General features: G+C 42.2%; 1 protein-coding gene across 2 annotated transcripts; it reads right to left on the bottom strand.

Annotated features, from left to right (window-relative positions):
- Positions 1-830: 830 nt before the first annotated feature.
- Positions 831-15,941, bottom strand: dzip1 (DAZ interacting zinc finger protein 1). 2 transcript variants are annotated; one of them, XM_023793122.2, is made up of 19 exons: positions 15,828-15,941; positions 14,686-14,864; positions 13,795-14,382; positions 12,038-12,122; positions 11,672-11,805; positions 11,251-11,409; positions 10,781-10,924; positions 10,636-10,698; positions 10,326-10,454; positions 8,742-8,790; positions 8,456-8,500; positions 8,001-8,060; positions 7,527-7,675; positions 7,250-7,454; positions 6,998-7,139; positions 6,493-6,734; positions 3,919-4,040; positions 2,341-2,497; positions 831-1,182 (listed from the first exon to the last, which is right to left on the bottom strand). In XM_023793122.2, exons 2-19 carry the CDS (start codon positions 14,686-14,688, stop codon positions 1,100-1,102), a joined length of 2,559 nt encoding a protein of 852 aa, XP_023648890.2. In that variant the 5' UTR covers positions 14,689-14,864; positions 15,828-15,941; the 3' UTR covers positions 831-1,099. The 2 variants fall into 2 exon arrangements, with proteins under 2 accessions (XP_023648890.2, XP_072556571.1); XM_072700470.1 differs by lacking the exon at positions 8,001-8,060 and having other exon boundaries at positions 10,636-10,716.
- Between the last annotated feature and the right edge of the window lie 3,551 nt (positions 15,942-19,492).

Consider the following 19,492-nt stretch of genomic DNA (forward strand, 5'->3'; position numbering starts at 1 on the left):
AATACAACATATTACAATTCACAGTTTGAATTTACATGTTCACTCTGTAAATTATTACTATCTAAATAGATGGCTTGTAGAAAAAAACAAACAATATTGCATAAATAGAAAAACCTGCTTTAATCATTTCATAGCAAACTAATTTTCTACATTTTGATCAATACTGTGTATGTGTTTACTGGACACATTCATATTTAATATATTTTGAATTTTATGGATATGGAAAGTCACACGTATAACAAGCCCTAGAGTACTAATACAGAAAACAGTAATGTAACTTCTTGCTTAGTAAAACACTGTATATATTTATTGGTATGTATTGTGTTTATGAAAATTATATGTTATTATATGAAAATCTCTAGGAAACCTGAACAAACACTTATCTGAAAGGTGCATTAACCTGTAATGTATTGCAGCATTATGAAGGAATATGAAAAGAAAATATCCGTAGGCTAAAATGGTTTGGAGAATTAGCCCTGCTCTCTGTTATTCCATTGACATCAGGAGAGGTAGCCTTTACATAGAAAACACCGAAGCACCATTCAGTGGCAACAGCCGTAAACATGGACAAAGGCAATGTGAAGTCAGCTCTGGGACGGTGTACACATACCCTAAGCATCTCTGTATGAGGGTATGTACACGCTAAACTGTGCAGCGCATAAACAGCTGTGCACCTGTAGAACGATTCATTGTCTAACTAATGAAGTTCCCTTTAATGAATCGTGTTAAAATGTAGCCAGTTAGATCACATAATGAGGACATTGATAACCTGCGGTGGTTAGTTTAGTCTCTTGTTTTTAATACAGTCCCTGCTATCCTCACCACTCACATTTTGTCATTTAATAACCAAATAGTCTACATATTTATTGTCCTTCATAGAAAAATGCATCTAAGACTCAACAAATATAAAAATAAAAATAACAGCCATCTATTTGCAATATTCTAATTTTCTTCTACAAATAACATTATTAAACAGGCACAAAGGATAGTGAGGTACATTTCCAGTACATGTCACTGCTGCTGTACCTTAGAAACTTGTTCTATTGCGAAGGAAGTCATTTACATGAAGGTAGCTGGTCCCTTCATCCTTTGATAATAATTACATTGCATCTGAGACGCTCCAGTCACTGACTGTCACAATGCTGCTTTTCATGGTACTGGGGGTGTCCACATCATTCTGACCTATAGGGGAGTAAGACAATATGTGTCATTTAATATACACGCAATGAGTCCAAATATTATGACCATCCCCAAGTGAAGCGAATAATGTTGACTGTCTAGTAAAAATGATGCAAGTCAAAGTGTGGGACATATTAGACCGTAAGCAAACATTCAGTATCCATAGTTGACATGAGGAATGCGACTGTGGAATGTACAGGGATAAAGATGAGGGCCAAATCATTAAGGCAAGGCGACCGAGTCAGAACATCTCCGAAACGTCAAGGGCTTGAGGGAAAAACCAGGAACAACTGACAGGGTGTTTGGGCGGTCAGGAGTAATCAGTGTGAGAAGTGAATGAAGGCTGTCCTGTGTGGTATGAACCCACAGGACTACTGTGGTACAAATGGCAGGTAATTTTGAACATGCTACCCCCCCCCCATCACATGTCAGGAAGCATCCTGCCTAGAAACAGTAGAAGTGTGGTTCCATCTATTCTAACTGCACTTATACCATTGCTAATTTATTTTAATAACATTTAAATATTCGTATATAGTAAATTTAAATAATTTTATTTATTTCTGTAGCTTTGCAAAATACTGCTTTCGGGATATTTATATAGTGTACAATCTGATTGCACAACATTTTCGTTGTTTACACTATACGTACTGTCTTTCAACCTGGTCTGTTTGGCACTATATGTATGTTCGTCTACACTATCTCCTTGCTGCTGTATGCACCAGAATACCCACTGGGATCAATAAAGCAATGAAGTCAATCTTAATTTTATCTGGGTAGTAAGTGTATAATTGCTCAGGGAAAAAAAACATTCAGTTTACTTTGCTACATAATTGAATAAGGTACTGATTAGCCAAACAATATACGCTTGTGGTCAAGTCAAAAATACACGGGTATACTGGACAGATGCTGAAAATACTGGGGTGACTTTAGGAGATGTTTTTCAAATGGCTGAGCTAACACACTTTGACAGAAATGAAGTCATAGTTTTACACCAACATGAAGCATTTTCCTTGCCTGCCTAAGACTTTTTGCACAGTATTGTACAATTCATTGGAATAGCTGTTAATGAATTAAATATAGTGCAGCTTTCGTCATTTTCTGCACTATTCCACAACATTTATAATGCTTCACAGTAATTATATATCTCTCCTCCAGTAGTACCTTTGTGTGTTTTTCCCAGTGAGGAGCCCCAGATGCTGGTATTGCTGGAATCAAAGCTCTTTTTCACAGGAATGTCCTGTAGCTTGGGTGCTGGTGACTTGTCCTCCAAAGAGGAAATATCCCAGTCGTCATCGTCATCTTCATCCGTTTTTGAACTCTGATAATACAGGGCAGTCAAATCATTTATTCTGAGTTTGTCATGTGTGTTTTTATCCCGGAGTGCCTTCAAGTTCATGATGCGTTTCTCTTCAATTTCCAGGGCAACATCACCTCTGCCAAAGTTCCTTCTAAAGCAGAAAATCTCTCAGTCTTTGCCACAGAAGCTCCTGTCAAACCTTCCCCTACATCTGTGCTGGTCCTGCGTTTTTATACGTGACCCAGAGCATGGTGGGATGCCGACTGGTTCGGTTACTGGGGAGCCTCACCTGTGTGGTGGCACCAGTTCTCTAAACACTTCGCATCCCTCATTCACTCCATGTGTTTCCTCCAAGCAGGCAGCCACCGGCATTAACCTGATTAACGCGACAATGATAAACAGAGCGACTGGCAGAGATGGGAGACCCGGTACCATCAGGTCACAATCATGACCTTCAAAAGCCTTACAGCAGACCAGCAGGTTTTACGGGGTAAAGCTGTATATAACAAGTGGTACTTATTAGGCACTTTCCTACTGCAGGAACCTTTTTTTGCAACACAAATCTTTATCAGGAACCAATTCTGTCGCATTCACAGCACAGGAACTCGGCCCAACTGTAGTTCCTGAATCTTTTTTTAGTCCCTACTTCGGACTATTTACTCTTCGCCTGACCAAGTACTGGGTGGGGCTTATAGCAATAAACTTGCTGATTGGTTAACCTCAAGCACCGGCTCTAACTTGGAAGTTAAGAGAAAGAAGAGAGACAGAAGTAGCTGAGCAAAAACTGAGCAGGTGGAATAATTTTCGTATCTCAATTACATGAAATGCATTAATACCTTTTTTTCTTTCATCTCCATGTTTCTACATCTGAAAATTTGATCGTCAACTAACATACATCTGTTTAATATTGCTGGTGCAGGATAATGTTAAATTACTTTTTTTCTGTGGAAAACAAACAATCAATCTGCTGGCCAGATTTAACTTGGAACTTGAAAATATCCAACTTTTCCCAATATCAATATATATCATGGCTGAATCTCGTATTTATGGATTTTTTTTCTACAGCTCAGCTGTGGCATGAGTTGAATAAAAATCTGCAAATAAAAAGGAGCGAGATCATGAATGTAACGTGATACACAAGAAGACAGGACGTGATCTGCAAATGTACGAGATACGTTTCACGTGTAAAAATAACTTACTTAGATCAAAAGACACGAAGGACAAGTAAACTTACAGAGGCATATGAAATTAATACCATTGTGGTCATTAGTTTGAGTTTTTTACAGACAGCATAAATTAGACTTCAGGTAAGAATGTCTTTTCCCTGTAGTAAGAAATGCACAGATGCGCATTTTGAGAGTATTTAACTTACAGTATATCACATACTGAATGTACTGTTACGTCATGTTCCTAAGGTCAGCAACACAGCTGATCTTCCTCACCTTGAGTTCCTGCACGATATTACTCTTGTCCGGTAAAACGTTCACCCCTCCCAATGGTTTCTTCACCTCACGATCTGCAAGTTTCTTCTCCAGGTCCTTAGTCAGGTCTTTGACCATGTGACCTTGCCGGTTAAAGAAATTTAAGTGAGCGAAAACTATTTGTGTACACCGAGTTAAAAAACAGTCACAACACTTTTCAGTCATAAAAAACCAAGTTCTGGACCATAATGGTGCTTTTCCACTGGCATACAGGAACCAGGCCGTGCCCGATCTGTACCACTAAGAGAGACTAGCTACAGCGCAGTTCCAGCTCGCTTCGGTTTTCCACTGCAGAAGGGTCGGGTCAATAAAGGCCAGGTTTGGAGAGAAACAGTAACATAAAACCAAAGATAAGCTTATTTACTGTTCACACAATGTATGTCACAACTTGCTATGTGCTAATTTGCACTGGTACGTCTGTGAGAATCATCGTGATTTGCAAGTATGTAACGCTACTGGAATTAGCATGAACTTGTTTAAATTTGCATTATGAATCCATTCCGTTCAGCCGGTTCTATAGTACAGTGGTACCTCAGTTCTCGAACTCATTAGAACTCGAATTTCTTAAAAGTTGAACCAACCAGTTCGAAAAAAAAAAATTACCTAGACCTTGATCTGAATCTCAGAAGTCAAACCGTGAACGCTGACCTAAGATAACTTGTACGTGCGAGGAAATGAGTCACGTGGTGCATCTCTCAGCGGAAACAAAGGGTAATGCTTCAGTCTCAGCCTCGCATTCACTGTGATAGCATCGTGCATGTTTACACTAGCTGAATACATATATTTAGACAGTAAAAATACATTTAGACAATGATAGACAGTAACAGTAATTATATAATAAAATACATTTAAAAATAAAGATTTCTTATTAATTATTTTAATATAAATAATAAAGCATTAATACATTTAATTATCATAATATTGTCGTGCCGAGCGGGGACGGAACGGAGACAAAGGTGCAGACGTCAGGGTATCGGGGAATACGGGGTTTAATTACAGGTAAGGCAGGCAAAACGCAGACGGACAATACAATGACCTGACTGGGGAAACAAACTGAAACGCGGGCTAAATACAGAGGACTAATGACAACAACCAGAAACAGCTGATCGCAGGGGGATTCCACACGAGGTTAACGAGGGGGCGTGGCTCACGGAAGGAGCGGACGATCGGGGCAGGACACATTGTTTGGATACATTTATTTTCTTACTTTACAAATTATTCTTTTGATAAATGTGCTTAGATGTGTTTAGTACAGTATATGTTCTTCTTGTTTTATCCATTTCATTTTGTGTTTAAATGCTAAAAAAAAACAAAAAAAACACATATTTAGGTGTAATTTTTTGGGGCCAGGAACCAATTAATTGGCTTTCCATTATTTCTTATGGGGAAAATTTGATCACAACTCGAACTTTTTAGGATTCGATCCGGAGTTCTGAACAGATTAAATTCGAGTTCTGAGGTACCACTGTACTTTTTTTTCAAATTTAAAAAAAAAATTTTAAGTAGAAGGTTGGATGTTTTCAAGTTCCAAGTTATCGGGAATGCATTAACATCACTATGCAGTGTTTCCCCCAGCACCCCGCCCCCCCAACGGCACCTCCCGGCCCCCCTTGAAGGTCAAGTTAATTTTATTTAATTTTATTTTCTATATAGCACCAGATCACAACAGAAGTCATTTAAGGTTACCTTTCCTATAGAACACGTCTATATATTGTCCTTTTATTAAACTAACTAAATAACCTTATATTATTTATTTACACAACAGCTTGTCATTTTTGAACACGGTCGCGCGTTTACAATTCTTTGCTCTCTGTATCGCGCATGGCGGAGTTCCGCCCTGATGCGCGTGCACATGGGTGAGCACACTCCCACCAGCGGAGAGAGCGTGCGTCGGAAAATATGTCGCCTCAACCACCTGAAAAGCAGACAAAAATATCTGTGTTTTTTTTACTGCCGTCATTAAAAGAAACACATAAACACCATGAATCCTGTCGCTATGTGTGATACTACTAATAATGAATAATGTATAGAATATTCGCCCTTTTCTTCACATAATCCAGGTGCAGAACACCGACATCTCTATGCATTTCGACCAATCAGGTGGTGATGACATAGCCAGCTGAGTTTAGTCACGCTTTTGGCCTAGCTAGTACAGGTACAGTTCAGTTCTTGGTGGCAGTGGAAAAGCACCATAAGATACACAATATGACAGGAACTTGCATCCCTCTATCCTCCAACCACTGACCCTAATCAGGAACATGAGGGGGGGGCTAGAGCTTATCCCAGGCAGAACAAGGCCAGCACGTACACTGGAAAGATGCCAGCCCATCAGACTCATGCAAGATAGGCAACCAATTAACCTAATTCTTTGGACTGCATGAAGAACCCCACATAACATGGGGAGGGCACACAGGTCGCAGCAGGGGCACGAGTCAAAGCAGAGGCATGAGTCAAACCCCCAACCCTGCAGGACACAACTATAATTCTGAAATTAACGGGATGGCCAGCGGCAGACGACCCCCATGAGCTCCTCACTCTTAGTCGCCTTCTCTTCTCTTCCTGTCAGCTGCTTGTAGCTCTGCAGCCTCTGCGGGTCGATCTCCTCCATGTCACTTCCTTCTGTCCAGTCGGTGTCACTCCCAGCGGGCGGCACATGGGCTGCCAGTGGGCCGCTCACGCTGATCACTGCGGGTCTGGGACCCTGCAGCCTCCTCTGGGGGGGCTCTTCCTCCTCCTCGTCCTCCTCAGAATCCTCATCCGAGCTGAAGGGAGGAGTTCTGGGAAGGGATATCCAATTAACGAGTTCTACTCCAACAACCAGGGCGTTAAGCAAAATGATCGCTAAGTGAAAATCACGGCAGCCTTGAGAACTGATTGGAAAATGAATTTTTATTACTGTTGTACTTGTGAATGGTTGCTACCCAAGGTAATCACTAAACGGAGAGTGGCTGTATATTGAATGAGATGCTTATCTCACTTGCATCATTCTGATCCATGTCCAACGCTATCACTCAGAAAATGCCCCTTGCTTAGCCGGTACCTTAGCGTGGAGGTCTTGATCAGAGTGCCCATCTTGCCTCGAGGGGCTGGCAGAGGGGCGGCGTGGAGCCTGGGGGCTGTCTTTGACACCACCTGGGTCACCCCAGAGGGCAGGCTACTAGACCTGGCTCTCATCTGGCTCTCTTCGGAGGAAAATCAAATCAAGAACTCTGTCATGAGCAAACACAGTGTGCTGTTTCTTAAATACAACACAACTGACTGCGTTTAAAGCATAATGCCACCCAGGACTGACCTTCGACCGGCTGCTTGGCCCAGGTGCGGAGTTCAGGTGCCGAGTCTCCCTCTGTTTCCCTCTCTTTCACCCTTAGGGACAGCGAGCGGAAGACGTCTTCCCGAACCTTCCGGCACTCTGGGAACCGCCCTTCCCGTTTCTCTCGTTCAAAGGACACTTTAGCCAAGGCGTTCTTCAGCTCGCCGTTCGACAGTCTATTGGCCTCCTGAGAAAAAAAACGCATGTAATAGAGACCGTGGCTCCAGCACGTGAGCGTTAGATACAGGAAGTCGCTTACGGCTTGAATGCCAAGAGCTTCAAGCTTTTCCGCCAGAGTCTGCTCCAGGATCGGCCGCAGTTCCTTCTTGATGTTTGGGTTTTTCCTAAGGATGCTTATTGACGACTGCCGCGTCAGTTCCGCCTTCTTCTCCGAGACGCTGCTAGAATCTGTGGAAACGTAGCTTGGTCACCATGGAAACGATGCAGGGGAATGCGCCCGACTCTCTGTGCAACGCTTATGGGCCTCGCCGACGGGATTATCTTGCTCATTTCCCCCGTTCATACATTCGCATGGAGATACGGATGTGCAAACACGCCACAGAAGGAGAAACAGATGAGGATGAAGGACAAAAGCCATGATTTTTGGCGACTGCGATCTGAAGCGTTTGCCACGTCAGTGACTTTGATGCGACTTATGTCACGTGGCAGAGACGCTGTGGAAGGACACATCCATGCAGAGGCCATGCAGTCCATACAGCATGTAGCCCGTTACCTTTATCCTCCTCTGAAAGCTCCTCTATAGGATCCAGTTTACGGACAGAAGCAGACTGATCTATTCGGACAGTACAAACAGATCAGACAGGCGGTAATATGATTTTCATAGGACTGCTGCACCTAAAACACACTCTTATGTTGTTATTGTCATTGTGCAAGTGGTTTACATAAGTACAATGAAATTTACTGAATGTATGACTACAAATCCCTGATGAATTCATGACGACTGAACATCCAGAATTAGTATCTGCTAGCTTAACGTGTGTTTCTAGCTTGTAATGAGTTTGGTATGAAGAGAATAATTGTTTTTATTACAATTAGTCTTCGGATATCATTACTGTAATAAAATAGTAAATATTAAAATACTGAACAGATAATTGATACAATGCTGACACGAGAAATTCCCTTAAGATAAAGAGCAGCTTCGATTTTAGGAGGTACAATCAAACTTACCATGTGCCTGTGACTTGGGCTTAGGCTCAGGAACAGAAGAAACGACTGAAATGTAGAAGTCGGGGACAGGACAGGTTTACACATGTGACATGTAACTCGGCGTTCAGAAACAAAACCTACAGTCTTAAATGTTTAAGCTGGAGTCTAATCGAAATGAGCCAAATGGTGATTGAAGCAAAACAAAAGTAGATAAAAGTTATAAGGGGCAGAAAAAACTGGCTTTTACTGGACTGTTTTAGTCATGAGCAGGTGAAAGTTTAATATCCTACAGAGGCAGTAGTGATACCTGTCTGTTCTGCTGCCCTCGTCGGGGGGAGGGCTGTGAGCTTTTTCATCTGCAACGTAATAAGGAAAAAGACAAGACAGAACGTAAACATCAAGTGTATTAATCTCTTACTGGATTCAAAGTAGGGCTGCACAATTCTGAAAAAAATATGAATTTAAGATTCTTTTGCTTAGAACTGAGATCACGATTCCCTATAATGATTTTTTTTTCTTAATTTTAAATGTTCATTGCACTCATTAAACTGCAAAAGGAAACACAACAAAACATGTGATTGACCCAGGAGCGGCAGATTCTGACAACAGAAAGGAAACATTCAATCAGGGTAATCAAAACAGCCACAACAAAAGTGCCATGCAGTACCAAAAGTGCCAATGGGGTGTTTTGTTTTGTACTTTGGGGACTTGAAATGCTGTCTTTGATGATTGGTTATACAAATAGTCTGCCTCTGAAACGCAATACAAACGCTGCAGACTCAGAATACAACGATAAACCAGGTAAACAATAAAATAATAATAATAAATGGATTTGTGGACAAATGAAGTGACCCAAGCTTTAACTGCAATCTGGTTGGAAGAACCAGAGATCAGGATAGCATAAAAAGAAATAAAAGTATTTTGTATAATATAATAGGGCAGCATGGTATTGGAAAATATCTAAGTAGTGGAATGTGATTTTGTTTTAAAAAATATTGGGGTATTTATAAAACAAAAAAGAATTCAACATAAATATCTCAAAAACCCGTCTAGGAGTGATTTAAACAGCAAGGATGAAAATGATTATGATTGCCTCGGAGAACGCATGCAGCACTCATGCAAAAGCAGTGGAAGTAATCTTTAAACTGATTTTTAAACATATACTAAACAATCTTGAAAGGTAATACAAATTTTTATTGCAATACTTGATCATTTTTTCCCTATGACAGAGTAAAAATGTTTCTGCAAAACTTAAACTCCCTGTGCTATAATGACTGTGTACAGAATTGAAAGGAAGAAAAAGCCCTAATGTAGCTGACTGGTAGTAAGAATTGCACAAAAGTAAGGTACTTGGTGCAGTGGAAAAGTGCCCTGTAAAGAGAATGCAGAATTATGGGATGCTTGAGACTCTAAGGAAAAGTAGGAACGCTAGTTTTGATCCCTCTGATGTGATATGATGTAGGAAAGCTGTTGTATCCAAGATTAATTGTGCAGCCCTAAGTCAGACAGAGCCACTGAGTTCCTGTTTTAATTTAAAAAAAAGGTCAACTTTCAATTTAATAAACTCTGAAGTTGGTGCCAATTTTCATTATAAAAAAATCTTGATTCTGTGGATTTATGTTGTAAAATGAGGAAAGATTTTTTTTTTTAACTCAGCGCTAAAAAATGTTCCATGTCAACGTTATAAAACCTCAATATTAAACATATATATTTTGATTAAATAATATTTTTAACCCGTTTTGATTGGTCCAACTAAACCAACTATAAAAAGACAGAATCGTCCCATAATGGAAATAGTGGTGTGATAATTATGCTCATTCAGGATTTCCTGAACAAGGCCTGGTGCCTCACACCACTTCCTGTCTCCCTTCTCTCCCCAGGATGTCCTGACCTGCTCCCTCTGAGACATGATCAGCTCCCGTTGCTCCTGCAGCTTCCAGTCCAGCTCCTCCATCCGCTTCCGGTTCCTGTCCTCCTCGCTGCTGGCAGAGTGACGGAGCCTGTGTACATCCCCGAGAAGCTGAGAGACGAGGCCCCGAGAGAAACAGAAACACAGGTAAGCGTGGCTCTGCTTAGGAAATAAAATCTAGCTTGTTTGCTATTAAACTGGTGTATTCGGCCTTTGGACGGACATTCATTTTAGAAGTGTTTATGATTGCAGACAGAATCTACTGGCACAGAATGGCCTTCATAGATGTCACCTGATTCTTTTCCTTTTCGTGTGAGTCCTGAAGCTTCTGCATTCTGGACGTCCACCTATCTTCCTGCAAAGTGCAAGCAGGCTTTAATGGCAGGCATGGGATGTCAGCGCTCCACGCCACGTGCTCCACGCCACGCTGCCCAGACCTGCTTCTTCAGCTGCTGGTGGAGCTTCTGGATGTCCTGCTGGTGCTTCTCCCCAAAGGTGCCTGTCAGCTGCACCTTCTCCTCCTGCAGAGCTAAAATGTTCACCCTCATCTTCTGACTGGACTCCTCCATTTCAGAGACTTGCTAATCAAAATGAACAAAACGAACAAAGAAAAGCACTTAACGACCCATAAAAAAAGTAGCATTTTAAACGTGGATTGTGTGTAAAACTGTCATGATTCACGGATTTATATATAAACTACAACAAAGTGTGAGACGAGTCCTGAAATACAGCAGCTGCTGGGTTTTCGAATCAGGCAGAAAGTAACATTAGAAACTGTACGCTTTATACATATCTGCATCACTGCAAGCTCAAAACTGAATAATCCTGTTACATCCTATTGGCACCATAAAGCTGTGTGTTTTCTTCTCTGCACTTTGTTCAAGTGAAAAATGTTTCAGGTCCTTACACTTTGCAGAAAAGTGTTTTTAGCAGACAGCTCCTTGGCCTCCTTGAGAAACATCAACCTCATTTCCTCCATCTGCGCTTTCTGCCGTTCCTTCTCCTCCTCCTTCCACCTCTCCAAGATCTTCAGCATCTCTTCTTCCTTGGAGCGCTGACTCTGCTCCTGAAACATCAATGGCCATTCATTAAATAAGTGACAGATTCCCACAAGTTAATATTCACTGTAACAATTCAGATAAATGATTGTTTACAGTTGCCCTAATTCTTAACAGCTCAAGACAACTTGCCAGTTTTGCCCATTTCTACAACTGTTTGCTGTAATATATAAATTATTTTACTAGAGCAAGTCAGGCTAAGCACTTTGCTCAAGGGTCTCTCCTGAGACTGGAACCAACAACCTTGTGGTTACAGTATTCTGTACTTACCTGAGAGGCTTTGGTGATGTATGTCTGCTGCGTTTCTAGTTGGGATCTGGTCAGAGTTAACTGTTCCCTCAGCTTATTGATCTCCTCCTGCAGTTTCAGCGACTGCACCTTCTTCTGGTTCTCGGATAATAATTCTCAAAAAAAAAAACAAGTAACAAATGACCAAATAAAACATCAATATCAATGCACTCAAAGGTATATCATCTGACAACAACCCCATCCAGCCATGTAAAATATTAGGCTAAATTAGATTAACATACTAAAATCCATCCATCTCCATTTATAATTTATTCACTTATCTAATCAAGGGGCACGGACACCACCAAGCTCTTTAAATGCACTTTACAGAAGTGATAAAGGACATACTGATATCATACTCCTCCGGATGTCGCCTCTGCATATGGCTTTGGAGAAAAGAATAGTTCATGAAGGCTTTGTCACAGTGTTGGCACTGAAAGAGAAAGGAAGTCAGACTTGACGAGAAGGGCAAGCTGGGGGCACTGAGTTTTCTAATAATTTCAGTGGAACGCATTTTCACATGTGGCCTGAGCGCTACAGGTCAGATTAGGGTGTGAACCTGAACACTGTGTACCCTGAAGGTTGTGACAGTGAGTCCTGAGCACCAGGAGAGGCGAATCTCCGCAGAGCAACCATTAGCCAGACAAGTGTCAGATATGGTGACCGATTGAAGAACCTGAGATTGGGAACGGACTGGTGAGAGCAGTACCTAAACATGTATTTTCATAAGGAAAAGGAGACACGACCCACTGTTTATATGAGACATCCAAACTCAGTTGGAACCCTGACCTAGAACAACAGAAACTGACAAACCTCTCTACGGTAACAGCAATCCTTCACCAGTAATCAGACCTCATTCTTACCGAACCTAATTAAAACACAGAAGATGCCCTGGTTCCTGTCTAGGTTTCTCGGGAACGACGATCTAACCCTGACACTCCACCGTGTATCCAGCGTCAGTAGGAGCCACGAAACGGTCGCCCTGACGATCACGCAACAGTCCGACCGCAGCTACACCTCCTGCCTGACAGCCCCTAATGCATCTGGAGCCCAGGATGGTACTTCGATTCCCTGTTAGAGACAGCGTGGCTAATGTTAAACCAAAGTTATCTATGAGATCAAACTGGCCGTCCAGAGAATGACGTCACAGGGTAACCCTTAAGACTGTGTGTCTGCGTGAAAAAGACACAGTCTTCTGATACAGCTTCTGTTAATCTTGTGGATCGTACAAAACAATAAGGAAGAAGACGGCCACAAATTCACGGACATCCTATCCCTATTGTCTTATGCAGGTTTATTGGCTAAACAATACACTTTTCTTTCTCAGGTTCTGCATGAACGAACCGGCTTTCTTTGCAACCTTAATCCCAAATGGCACAAAGCACTTGAGCCCTTGCTGTACCATCCTATTAATTATTGAGCTGCACAGGGACCAGCCATCGCCATTTCTGTTTTGACTCCTCGCCTAGCAACCGAGCCGCGTCACGTTACGGCTGAGGTTATACCTTGGCAACGGCGGGTCGTCGCTGACAGCACGTTCGACACACACGGGAAAACAAAGGCTCCCCAGCCACCAGCACACGCATTGTTTGCCGTTCCAGCGTCGTTTAGCTGTGATTTGAGGTCTCTGGCGAAAACAAACCTCCGGCTTGTTTGCAGACATGCGTGGCTTTATCAGCCACTCTAGAGGAGCCGTCAGGAAAAAGCTCGGCACGTGGCGATGGTGCTGTGGCAGCACAGCGGCCGAAACACGTTATCTTGCAGAAGTACGGCCTGGCAGCTGGGTACACCCCCTTTATCTTGGCCACAGCACTGCTGGCCCATTACATATAAGTGGATTAGCAACCATTGTCACCACCTTACACCATCTGCTCTCTTTAAACCGGCTTTTACTGATGCAAATAAGTGTGCTGATGATTACCAGCAATAACTCACATGTAAGCACCACATTGTATTTCTGTGTCCTCCCTTAAGCATCGCTAATCACTATATGCGTTTCTTTACGACCCAAGACCAGCTGGATTGAAATCGGCGCCATTGTTGACTTGAAGAACAATGGCGGAGGGTGATGATGGGGATGTATCCACCCGCCACAGCAGCCCTACCTTATGGAAGCTGCCCATGCCAGCATTGATCATGGACTGCTGGGAGGAGATGATCTTCTTCCTCTGCTTCAGCTCCTCCTTCATGCTCTTCATGTCTTCCGCCCGTTTCTGCAGCTGCCTCTGCAGCTGGTCCCTCTCCAGGCCCGAAGCCTGGAGTCTGTCCTCGGCCGCCTGCAGGCTGAGGGTGAGGTATTCCTGGGAGTGCAGCAGGTACTCCAGGGTGAGCTGGGCCAGCCGGAAGAGCTTCAGCAGCACGGGGTCCATGGGACCCTGGCAGTGGGGGCAGCGCTCGTGCTCCACGTTGCAGAAGGTAATGTTGGAGATCTGCTCCTGCAGAGTGTGGAAGTCCAGCTCGCTGGCCACCCGCTCGACATCGATTGCGCTGATCCGCCGCCAGTCCACGCTCTCCCGCCTCAGCCGGAACTTAAAGACAGGCATGGCGGGGGGCCCCAGCGTCGCCGACACCCTACACTGTTGCCCAGAGGAGGGCTGACTCTGGGGGGAGTTTAGAAGGGAAGACATCCCTACAGAGGATTGGGTTCCTGGAGTCTCAGACTGAAGCGGGTAGTACACGTTGTTGAAAAACGGCTGAAAATACAAGCATACGACTCCCAGTTATAAGACGTCCTCAAGCACACGCAGCCACATCTGCAACAAATACCATTTTAAAAATGGCTGCACCGCAGAATCCACGACAACGACATATTACAATCCTGTCACCAGGAAAAAAACGAGACGTGAACGGAGAACTTAAACAGACATCTGCGACAACGCGTGAAAGCAAATGGCAGCTTCACTGCATCATGATCATCAAGTGCATGATGCTGTCAGGCAGACCACCGACGCCTTACACATGTTACGAATCCGATCGGAGCCGAAAAGCACCCTTACCATGTCTTTACCGCGACCGATCGGTCGGGATGCGAGAGAAAGCAACGCGTCTTCCCCTTCGGCGTGTCTCCGGCGTCAGCCATCCACGGAAACACCTACCGGGGCGTCCCTAGCGTCACCATGGAAACGGAGGGATCCAGGCGCGGGACGCGTCCGAACCCGGGACGCCGAATCTGCAACTGGGCCCCCCGATTTCCGTTATTATTCTTGTGTTGCTTTAAAATGCATCACACGTTAAGCATTTAGCAGGCGATACACACCAGCAAATAAAAGCGAGAGACTGGCGTCGGTGCCCAGTACCCGCAGGAAAACCGCCGCCCTTTCGATCAGTGACAAATGACGATCATTAAAGCACAGCTGTTTAGTCTAGTTATGTGGCTACTGACCAGCTGTAGCCAAAGAAACAGACTTGTGATCGCATCAAGGAAATACAGTTAAAACTAGATGATAGGTGCTTAACGGTGTCGTTCAGAAATTCCTGTAGGTAAATGTTAAATGTATTAATCATTAACGGCTATAACCGCACGGACTGTGCTGCACATTTATACCACTGTTAGCTCCTATGCTGGTGCCCCGTCTGTATTTTATTCCGAATCAAAATATAGATGTTAAGCCAATGTGGGGTTATTCGCATCCTCAAAAGTCAAAGGCATAGAAATTATATATATTTATACAAAGGTCATGCTATTCTTCTTAGAAACAAATCTCAGAAGCCACTTAGAAACCACAACTTGTGCAGACTCGGCCTTCGGATTTTATCTACCTAAACATCTCAAGTTACTGTGCTTTTCCCAGAAAGAGCTCAAGTCGAGACAGGCTCTCTGGGCAAACAAAGAGGGGGGCACATGTGGAAACGCATGCAGCGCAATGGTGCTTTTAAATTTTTTTTGCCACGTTTAAAAAAAGCAGAAAGAAACGTAAAAAAGCGCAAACGCCGATTTACCGCGGTGTAACTCATCTGCATGCAGGATTCAAAGCTGGATCCGCAAGTACGCGGATGTTGGCAAGTTTGCCAGACAACTTCCAAAGTAACGGAAACGGCTGGCTAACCGGTTGCTACATATTTACCACGACTGAAGGGTTTCAGAAATACTTTAGAAACGACGTCTGAGGAAATAATTAAAGTTAACGTTTTGACTTACCAGCGATCAGATTTAAATAAGCAGTTTGAAGTTGGATAAAGCAAACTGGTGAACGTGCTGTCGGTGTCCCGCTGACGTGGGGGCGGCATTCCTCAGGCTGCTCATCATCGGGGGAGGGTGGGGGGTTAAAACTTCAAGGATTTAGGATTTAGGGGTGGGAGTGGGGATTGGATCAGGCTACGTGAAAGATTCAGAGGAGCCTGCGCACCGTCTCCCCTGCCCCCATCATATATCAACAGTGTATATTAATCTTACTAAGCCTAAATGATTCAATGCATATGCATATGAAAAGTTTATTAAGTGTAAGCTAATTTAATTTATGGATTTAGTATGTTAGTATGTATAACTTTTTTTCTTTTAAAATAACTTTTTAAATAAATGTCACGCTTTGTCACATGGATACAAAAGCCCTTATATCACCCTCATTAATATTACATTAATGGATGCGGCAAAAAATATATGTTTATTTAAATCGGGGATAATGGTTATGGATTCATAGTGAATCAGAGCAAAGGGAAAATGATGATTTTGTCCCAAGCTGAAAAACGCGTTTTGTCTCTATCTACTGGCGTAAGACGGTACTGCATACAATAAATAAATATTCTCAAACGACTTAACTATTTAGTTGGTTAGATGCACACTGCCCAGATAAATACAGCTCTGGAAAAAAAATTAATAGACCGCTCCGTATTTTTTTTTTTTTTTTAAAAGCTGCATTTTTAAATCCAGGTTTAACGATGGTTCTGCTGGCAGAAGACTATGCTGAGCAGGAGGCCGCTTCCAGGCTCAAAATTTATAAGACAGCAGTACACAAGAATAAGGTGAAGCAGGAGACGCTGGGAAAGACCAGAAACCAGGCAGGTAGAGGGTGGAAGTGATTTTCTAATGACAGAGATGACCATCAACTTATCCAACAGTTTCTCATGAATCAGATGATGACATTAGGTGACCTTCAAAAGGAATGGGAAACATTAAGTGCAGGTGTGAAGTGCACTGCTAGGACAGTATGTATCAGGCTCCTAGAAGCAGGACTGAAGTCCCATAAAGCAAGGAAGAAGCCCTTCATTAATGAGAAACAGGGTAGAACCAGGCTGCAGTTTGCAAAAAAATATATATTATTCATAGACACACACCCATAAATTGAGAAATGAATTAAACAAATTCATGTTCCAAATCTAAGGCCTTGTTTTCAGTTTAATAATCGCTGATTCTGATTGGTCACAGAGGCTTCACAGCTGGGAAATCAGCAGTGCTCGGACCCTGAGGACTGTGGTTTGAATAGCCCTGATATATAATCATTTGAACATCAAAATGTCATTTAAATGCATTTAAGACTTAATAAGTATTATTTGATATGCTACTGGAAATTAGTCAGACATGCAGTGCAGGATGGTGAGTTGATCTTGACTCCATGGTGAGTATTTAGACCAGACCTGGACATCAGATGGCCAGCTGACCTATTTTTATAGGCCTGCACAGTCATGTCCAGTCTTTTGTCTGTGTCTTCAGGCATCTCAATGTCATGTTCAGGCTTCTCACAGGAAGATCATTACAGGACTGTGTTGCTGACGTATCTCACCTCCAGTGCGAACTCCAGAAACTGTAGAATGTACGTCTGAGAAGTGATATTATAATACAATTTCTGTTTTATCAGAAATCAGCAAAATTCTGCAACATTTAAGGAAATTCTGCCATTCATTCCCTGATGTTTTTTATACAAGTCAGATCGAAGAAAAAAAAAAACCTGTGAGATTATGGCATTGATCATGAAACACTAAAATTTTTGATAAAAATGGAATGTATGAAAGCATAAAGACTGCCAGGGTGGAAATTAGGTTTCTACAGTATGGGCTTGATTATAAATGTCCTAACAGATATTGGAACTGTCACGTCCTGCCAGCCTTTCCCTCCTGTCTGTCTCCTCCCTAACGTGCTCCTGATGAGTCACGCCTGTTACTTGTTAACCCACATTAGTCTTAGTATTTAAGTACCTGTTTGGCTTGTCAGCCGCAATCTGGTCATTGACGTCGAACCCTTGTGTTGTCTGTGTTCCTCGTTCCACGCCTCCTGTTTTTCATCCGTCGTAATCTTGTTTATTTCCAGTCTCTCTTCTTTTGAGTTCAATAAATCCCCTTTTGTTTCACTACAGTGCCTGCCCTTGAGTCCTTCATCCTGCAAGTCATGACGGGAACATATCTAGATAATTTGTTTATAATTCCTAACAAGAGTTTTTCAGTTGCAAGCAGAAGCTCCTTTCTTAAACACTGTATGTAGGAATGACATTCAGGAAACATGAGGACAGTTTAGAACTTGTAATAACATACACCTGATAGTCAGTGTAAGAGCCTGCAACATACCCCAGCAGGGCTGATCAATCCTATAGCTAACATTGGTGCCGCAGATGATCATCATTATTATATTTTGGTATAGGCTACAGCGAGGGGGGGGGTGTCCCATTGTATACTGTGCCCCTGGTGGGGGCTGTATGTGACAGCAGTGATGCTCGTCTTGGGTGCTGCGTGAGTCACAAGCAACCCTGCATAGGACCATATCTTTAATATTCTGAATTTGCTGTAAAAGACATGAATCTAGTCTTCACTTTTACATAATGTTTACACGTAGTTGATGTTATTACGGTTAATTAAATTGCAGACATAAATGTCTACTCCTCTATCTTTTCCGGTGAGAAATATCTCAAATGCATCCATTCTAACCATTTTGAATCCCTCTTCAACATCTTTCTGTGGTCATTATTCTACACAGCCTTTTAAAAACATTTAACATTTTTTTAAAGGAGGGTACAGTATTCACTGTAGGCCTCATGTTTACTCATTCAAGAAACTCCTATTATTCAGTTATTAGTGCTTGATGAGACATTATTGAAAATAATGAATGGATCGATAAAAATCTCTAAAAATACTGTCTCAAAAATAAAATATTTGTCAAAGTTTAAACCTGTCAACTCAAAAAATCTGTCTTTCAAGCAGCTGCATAGTCTGACGGAATTCACAAGCCTGGAACTTAATTGCTGCATTATAGGAGTACAGCAAATGCATTTAGAACAAACTATTGCACCTGCAGTTCAAACAAGTTTCACTTCTGTCGCAGTACACGTCAGACATATTTTCTAGGTCCCTAGATTTTTTTCCAATGTGCATTTCTAACACTTTATACGTATGATTTTAGAAATTATAAGTTACTGAAACAAATAGAATTAACTAGATTTATAAATAGTGATAGTCTACTTCATTGACCCCTCCCCCTTTGGAAATTGTCATTTTGCCTATTCCATCTCGCTCCCCATGAGACACCCCTCGATACATTTATGAGACGTACATTATTAATTAGTAATATGTCGTAGTTGTATTTTTAAATGGAACAGGGAAATGAAATTGCACCTAATGTTTGACAAAGCCATTAATTTACAGTTCCACTTTGTAAGGCGATCTAAATTAACTGCGGACTTCGGGAAGGAAACTGCGCAGTCGTTTTGTAACATTCCACTTAGCATCGTCATCTTCGTTACTTTCAGAATCAAATTTAAACAGCCAATTTAAGTGAATAGTACGTATCTAAGAATATCCTTTAAATATTTACAGTTTATGTCTATTTACTAATTCTAACTTCGATCCCCTCCTCCGCACACACAAACACACTTCAGACGA

This window comes from Paramormyrops kingsleyae, chromosome 16, assembly GCF_048594095.1.
Source record: "Paramormyrops kingsleyae isolate MSU_618 chromosome 16, PKINGS_0.4, whole genome shotgun sequence".
Lineage (NCBI taxonomy): Eukaryota > Metazoa > Chordata > Actinopteri > Osteoglossiformes > Mormyridae > Paramormyrops > Paramormyrops kingsleyae.